Source organism: Triticum dicoccoides, chromosome 2A, assembly GCF_002162155.2.
Source record: "Triticum dicoccoides isolate Atlit2015 ecotype Zavitan chromosome 2A, WEW_v2.0, whole genome shotgun sequence".
NCBI classification, from domain to species: domain Eukaryota; kingdom Viridiplantae; phylum Streptophyta; class Magnoliopsida; order Poales; family Poaceae; genus Triticum; species Triticum dicoccoides.
Window position 1 is genome coordinate 575,229,062 of NC_041382.1, and position 7,959 is coordinate 575,237,020.

The 7,959-nt window shown below is 38.1% G+C and overlaps 1 protein-coding gene across 1 annotated transcript in view; it reads left to right on the forward strand.

Moving 5' to 3' along the window:
• Positions 1 to 5,936: 5,936 nt before the first annotated feature.
• LOC119357965 (NAC domain-containing protein 67-like) overlaps positions 5,937 to 7,959 on the forward strand; it is a gene marked incomplete at its 5' end in the record, with an annotated part of 5,940 nt that continues 3,917 nt past the window's right edge. Inside the window, one exon of the mRNA XM_037624716.1 lies at positions 5,937 to 5,946. Within this exon, the coding sequence (XP_037480613.1) occupies positions 5,937 to 5,946 (10 nt within the window). The remainder of the gene's footprint in view (positions 5,947 to 7,959) is intronic.

Genomic DNA, 7,959 nt, shown 5'->3' on the forward strand with positions numbered 1-7,959 from the left:
AGCACCTCCCCGCCACCGTCTCTCCCTTTGTAAGCCCCCCACCCCTCCCCAACCCCATCTCTCTTTGCTTAGTTAGTAGATGATTTTAGTAGTAGTAGATGCTAATTTTGGGTTCATAGATAACGATTTTTAGAAGTAGTGGATAGATGTTAATTAGTAGTAGATGTATAATTAGCAGTAGTACATGTAAATTAGTAGTAGATGTAGTAGTTAGATGTTAATTAGTAGTAGTAGATGTGCTAGTTTCTTTCTATTTATAGTAAGTTTATATTTAGTAAGAACTAGTTGAATTAATAGAACTAGTTTAGTTTTAGTTGAACTAGTTAAGTTTTAGTTGAACTAGCATAGTAAGTAAATTAATAACTAGTTGAACTACTTCATTTTTAGAAAGAACTAGTTTTTTCTTTTATACTAAGTTTATATTTAGTAAGAACTAGTTGAATTAATAGAACTAGTTGAACATGCCATATTTGGTGTTATTTTTTAGTTTAAGAAATTATTTCATGTTTTGGTTACACCTCCGAGTGGCCTATGTTTTGCCGGAGTGTTGATTAATTTCCGTTCCGGAAAATTTCAGGCGCTCGATATGTCCTTTTTTAGCAAAGGTCATGCCGGATTTTTCCGTGAATTCTGGCATGACTTGTGCTAGAATATGTGGGAAATATCGAGTGGCCTGGATTTAGGTTTTTTAGTACATATATTTAATTGTACAAGTTTAATCTTTGAATTATGAACATAGGAAATGTCGTACTCGGACGACGACAGTCTCTCGGGGGAGTGCAGCTGGTGCCACGACGATCGAGGTATGTGTGACAGGTTCGTTGAGCTGGACGAAGATCGGCGCTTCAGCATTAAGCTCGAGGAGACCTTTGATGTTGAAATGGTACGCAACAACGACAAGTGTTTTTTTCGTAATTAACCATGACTTCAACTATTTCAACGTCTAATTTTCATCTTTTACAATTCGACTAGCTTATCCCATGCCATGCAAAATGCTATGTCTTGGAGAGGATGGGTTTTGAAGACCATGAAAATTTTCAAACAAAGAAAATACACCTAAGGACCCATCATGATATCGATTTTGAAGTAAATCTGTATAATTCTCAGAGCGTAACCCATTTTGGTTGTCAAAATTGGGAAGCACTTTGCAAAATGTATGGTTTTTATGAGGGTATGATTGTCACCATGGATCTTGGTCATCCTGACATCAAGCAAGACAATATGGACATTTGGGTCCTTGTTGATACGCTTCCGATTCTACCGCAATGTGAGTTTCTCAAACATAGTTATTAACTAATTTATATTGTTTGTTTCAAAATAGTTGACAGCTTATTTCCATTGACAGCTTATTTTGAATCTTCAAAGAATGTGCAGAAGACGGTAGACAAAACCCACTACACTGATGGCTCCGAATTAACTTATAAGGAGAAAAATCATCTCATTGCTTATTGTACTTTTTTTGAGAATTACAATACCTATTACCGAACTCCTTCAAATTATAGTGAATACGTGCCACTAATGCACGTGTTGAACCACGATAACTTCTATGGAGATACCCTGGTAAGATAGTTTACTATTACGACATCCGTGCATCTTTTGCATACTTCTAAAACTAGTACATCATTGCTAACTACGAAGTTATTACTATGTTTTTCAATAGAAAATCCCAATGGATTGTGTGCCTCATCTGATGTATTACAATGGTCGCCTTGAAGTTCTGAACCTACAGCCAGGTCATCCTACGGATCTCACCTGTGCATATCGAATTTCTGAAACCGGTGAACACATGCTAATCAAAGAGTGGAAAAAATGTTTGGACATTCGTAAGGAGGTTCTTGGAAGCAACATTAAGCAAAAGGAAAGAATTGGAGACAGGATAATCTGCATTCTCCATAATGGAGAGTGAGGGGCTATCTTGTTTTTTGCTATTTTACCTTAGAGAATATAGTAGGTCCTAAGAGAATGTAGTAGGTCCTATGAGGTACAATATGTTTATTATGTGATACAATGTGTTAGAGTTGAAGATGTCAGGAGTACTTGTGATTACGACTAGTGACCAATGATATGATGATGATGATGATAAGTTGTTAATGATATGATGATGATGATATTTATTATATCATTGGGTGAAAGAACCGCGGATTAGTTTCAAGTGGATGTCCGTCCACTTGAAACTAGTCCACACGGTTCTTTCACCCCGTGATGTAATAACTCATTATGATGTAAAAACAATTTGTAAATTCCTATTGTATGAAAATTTGTGTAAAGGTGTACGAATACAACATGAAATAAAAAAGAAATAAAATACGAAATAATAGTAGCAGCGCGGGCAGAGAGAAGCACTACTACTAATTACCAGCAGCGCTCCTCCTAGAACTTGCTGCTACTAAGTCGATTTAGCCGTAGCGTGGGTGGAGGCACGCTACTGCTATTCATTAGCTGTAGCGCCTTATCAGTAGCGCACCACCCCACGCTACTGATAGGTCTAAAACCCGCGTTGCTGCTAGCCTTTTCCCTAGTAGTGGCGCCCTCCACCCTCGTGGGCCCCCTGTTGCTCCACCGACATACTTCTTCCTCCTATATATACCCACGTACCCCCAAACGATCAGAGACGGAGCCAAAACCCTAAGTCCACCATCGTAACTTTTTGTATTCATGAGATCCCATCTTGGGGCCTGTTCAGGAGCTCCGCCGAAGGGGGCATCGATCACGGAGGGCTTCTACATCAACACCATAGCCCCTCCGATGAAGTGTGAGTAGTTTACCTCAGACCTATGGGTCCATAGTTAGTAGCTAGATGGCTTCTTCTCTCTTTTTGGATCTCAATACAATGTTCTCCCCCTCTCTTGTGGAGATCTATTCGATGTAATCTTCTTTTTGCAGTGTGTTTGTTGAGACCGATGAATTGTGGGTTTCTGATCAAGTCTATCTATGAATAATATTTGAATCTTCTCTAAATTCTTTTATGTATGATTGTTTATCTTTGCAAGTCTCTTTGAATTATCAATTTGGTTTGGCCTACTAGATTGATCTTTCTTGCAATGGGAGAAGTGCTTAGCTTTGGGTTCAATCTTGCGGTGTCCTTTCCCGGTGACAGTAAGGGCAGCAAGGCACGTATTGTATTGTTTCCATCTAGGATAATAAGATGGGGTTTTCTTCATATTGCATGAGTCTATCCCTCTACATCATGTCATCTTGCTTAAGGCGTTACTCTGTTTTTAACTTAATACTCTAGATGCATGCTGGATAGCGGTCGATGAGTGGAGTAATAGTAGTAGATGCAGGCAGGAGTCGGTCTACTTGTCTCGGACGTGATGCCTATATACATGATCATACCTAGATATTCTCATAACTATGCTCAATTCTGTCAATTGCTCAACAGTAATTTGTTCACCCACCGTAGAATACTTATGCTCTCGAGAGAAGCCACTAGTGAAACCTATGGCCCCCGGGTCTATCTTTATCATATCAATCTCCTACTACTTAGTTATTTACTTTGCTATTTACTTTGCCTTTATTTTACTTTGCATCTTTATCATAAAAATACCAAAAATATTATCTTTTCATATCTATCAGATCTCACTCTCGTAAGTGGCCCTATAGGGATTGACAACCCCTATTTGCGTTGGTTGCGAGGATTTATTTGTTTTGTACAGGTGCGAGGGACTCGCGTGTAGCCTCCTACTGGATTGATACCTTGGTTCTCAAAAACTGAGGGAAATACTTACGCTACTTTGCTGCATCATCCCTTCCTCTTCGGGGAAAACCAACGCAGTGCTAAAAGAGGTAGCAAGAAGGATTTCTGGCGCCGTTGCCGGGGAGGTCTACACAAAAGTCAACATACCAAGTACCCATCACATACCCTTATCTCCCGCATTACATTATTTGACATTTGCCTCTCGTTTTCCTCTCCCCCACTTCACCCTTGCCATTTTATTTGCCCTCTCTCTCTATCCTCCCTCTATTTGCCTCTTTTTGCCCGCTTGCTTTTTGTTTGCTGGTGTGTTAGTGTGTTTGCTTGTCGTTATGGCTAGTCCCTTATCTTCTCCGTTGTCTCCCGAGAATGAAATTCTAAATTTTAAGCAAAGGGAGGGTGAAAATCTAAAAGATGCTTGGTATAGAATTTGCAATGCTCAAAATAAATCTACTAGGAAGCAATCTACTACCATTCTCCTTCGCAATTTTTATGTAGGCATTACTCCTTGGCACCGTTATGTTCTTGATACTATTACCGGAGGGAACTTTTTGGGTAGCCATACTTTTGATTCTTATAATGCTATGTTAGATTTATTTGGCTCACCCCCTCTCTTGGTTAATGGAACTATATTAACTTTGGAGCATGTAATGCAAAGGCTTGAGATTATTGAAAATAAGGTTGCTACCGTAGAGTTAATTGAAAATTTGGATAAAAAGATCCACAGCCGAATCTCTCAATATGGATCTAAAGTAGGAGTTACTTTGAAAGATATTAAATAAAAGGAACCCATAGTTAATGAGAAAATAAATCATGATTCTGTTAGGATCGATAAAATTGAGAATATTATTACCAACTTGGGAACCGCTTTTTCTTCCGTAAAGAATACTCCGAGTCCCTCCACTAAAGTTGCCAAACTTATGTACGTTCCTAAAAATAATGGTGAATCATCTAGTAAGGAAGATGCGGATCTCAAATCTATAAGTGCTCATCCCAATCTTTTTGCTATCACTAAGGAACCATTTGTTACAAATGAATTTTTCGATCTTGTGCCTAAAATCTTGATAATTAATAAAAAGAAAGAAATTCCTAAATATGGTAGATGCCTCATTGAAGAATTGCCTACCAAAGATGGCAATACCTAGATCTATTCTTGCTTGTTATGCCTAGCTAGGGGCGTTAAACGATAGTGCTTGTTGGGAGGCAACCCAATTTTATTTTTATTTCTTGCTTTTTGCTCCTGTTTGGTAATAAATAATTATCTAGCCTCTGTTTTGGTTGTGTTTTTGTGTTTAATTAGTGTTTGTGCCAAGTAGAACCGTTGGGAAGACTTGGGGAAAGTCTTGTTGAACTTGCTGTAAAAAACAGAAACTTTAGCGCTCACGAGAACTGCTGTCATTTTTATTTGAGAAGTGCTATTTAGTTAATTCTTTTTGAAGATGATTAATAGATAAATTCCTCACGTCCAGAAATTTATTTTAGAATTTTTGGGGTTCATATCTTGCGCTAGCTACAGATTACTACAGACTGTTCTGTTTTTGACAGATTCTGTTTTTCGTGTGTTGTTTGCTTATTTTGATGAATCGATGGCTAGTAAAATAGTTTATAGACCATAGAGAAGTTGGAATACAGTAGGTATAACACCCATATAAATAAAGAATGAGTTCATTACAGTACCTTGAAGTGGTCTTTTGTTTTCTTTCGCTAACGGAGCTCACGAGATTTTCTACTTTAAGTTTTGTGTTGTGAAGTTTTCTAGTTTTGGGTAAAGATTTGATGGATTATGGAACAAAGAGTGGCAAGAGCCTAAGCTTGGGGATGCCCATGGCACCCCCAAGATAATTTAAGGACACCTAAAAGCCAAAGCTTGGGGATGCCCCGGAAGGCATCCCCTCTTTCGTCTACTTCTATTGGTAACTTTACTTGGAGCTATATTTTTATTCGCCACATGATATGTGTTTTGCTTGGAGTGTCTTGTATTATTTGAGTCTTTGCTTGTTAGTTTACCATAATCATCCTTTCTGTACACACCTTTTGAGAGAGCCATACATGATTTGGAATTTGTTAAGAATACTCTATGTGCTTCGCTTATATCTTTTGAGTTATATAATTTTGCCCTAGTGCTTCACTTATATCTTTTAGAGAATGGTGGTGGATTTTTTTTATAGAAACTATTGATCTCTCATGCTTTACTTAGATTATTTTGAGAGTCTTAATAGCATGGTAATTTGCTTAAAATCCTAATATGCTTGGTATGCAAGATTAATAATAAAACTTTCTTATGAGTGTGTTGAATACTAAGAGAAGTTTGATGCTTGATGATTGTTTTGAGACAAGGAGGTAATAGTATCAAAGTCATGCTAGTTGAGTAGTTGTGAAATTGAGAAATACTTGTGTGCAGGTTTGCAAGTCCTGTAGCATGCACGTATGGTAAACGTTATGCAACAAATTTGAAACATGATGTGTTATTTGATTGTCTTCCTTATAAGTGGCGGTCGAGGACGAGCGATGGTCTTTTCCTACCAATCTACCCCCCTAGGAGCATGCGCGTAGTACCGAGGTTTTTGATGACTTGTAGATTTTTGCAATAAGTATGTGAGTTCTTCATGACTAATGTTGATTCCATGGATTATACGCACTCTCACCCTTCCATCCTTGCTAGCCTCTTTGGTACCGTGCATTGCCCTTTCTCACATTGAGAGTTGGCGCAAACTTCGCCGTGCATCCAAACCCCATGATATGATACGCTCTTTCACACATAAACCTCCTTATATCTTCCTCAAAACAGCCACCATACCTACCTATTATGGCATTTCCATAGCCATTCCGAGATATATTGCCATTCAACTTTCCATCATTCCGTTCATCATGACACATTCATCATTGTCATATTGCTTAGCATGGTCATGTAGTTGACATAGTATTTGTGGCAAAGCCACCATTCATAATTATTTCATACATGTCACTCTTGGTCCATTGCATATCCCGGTACACCGCCGGAGGCATTCATATAGAGTCATCTTTGTTATAGTATCGAGTTGTAATCATTGAGTTGTAAATAAATAGAAGTGTGATGATCATAATTTTCTAGAGCATTGTCCCAAGTGAGGAATATAAAAAAAGAGAGAAAGGCCATAAAAAAAGAGAAAAGGCCCAAAAAAGAGAAAAAATGAGAGAAAAATAGAGAAGGGACAATGTTACTATCCTTTGCCACACTTGTGCTTCAAAGTAGCACCATGATCTTCATAGTAGAGAGTCTCTCATGTTATCACTTCAATATACTAGTGGGAATTTTTCATTATAGAACTTGGCTTGTATATTCCAACAATGGGCCTCCTCAAGTGCCCTAGGTCTTCGTGAGCAAGCAAGTCGGATGCACACCCACTAGTTTCTTTTGTTGAGATTTCATACATTTATAGCTCTAGTGCATCCGTTGCATGGCAATCCCTACTCCTTGCATTAACATCAATCGGTGGGCATCTCCATAGCCCATTGATTAGCCTCGTTGATGTGAGACTTCCTCCTTTTTTGTCTTCTCCACATAACCCCCCTCATTATATTCTATTCCACCTATAGTGCTATGTCCATGGATCGCGCTCATATATTGCGTGAAAGTTTATAGGTTTGAGATTACTAAAGTATGAAACAATTGATTGGCTTGTCATCGGGGTTGTGCATGATGATAGCATTCTTGTGTGATGAAAATGAAACATGACTAAACCATATGATTTTGTAGGGATGAACTTTCTTTGGCCATGTTATTTTGAGAAGACATAATTGATTAGTTAATATGCTTGAAGTATTATCATTTTTATGTCAATATGAACTTTTGTCTTGAATATTTCGGATCTGAATATTCATACCACAATTAAGAAGAATTACATTAAAATTATGCCAAGTAGCACTCCGCATCAAAAATTCTGTTTTTATCATTTACCTACTCGAGGACGAGCATGAATTAAGCTTGGGGATGCTTGATACGTCTCCAACATATCTATAATTTTTGATTGCTCCATGCTATATTATCTACTGTTTTGGACATTATTAGGCTTTATTATCCACTTTTATATTATTTTTGGGACTAACCTATTAATCAGAGGCCCAGCCCAGAATTGATGTTTTTTGCCTGTTTTAGGGTTTCGAAGAAAAGGAATATCAAATGGATTCCAAACGGAATGAAACCTTGGGGAACGTGATTTTCTCATCGAATACAACTCGGGAGACTTGGACCCTACGTCAGGACACGTAACAGGAGGCCACGAGGT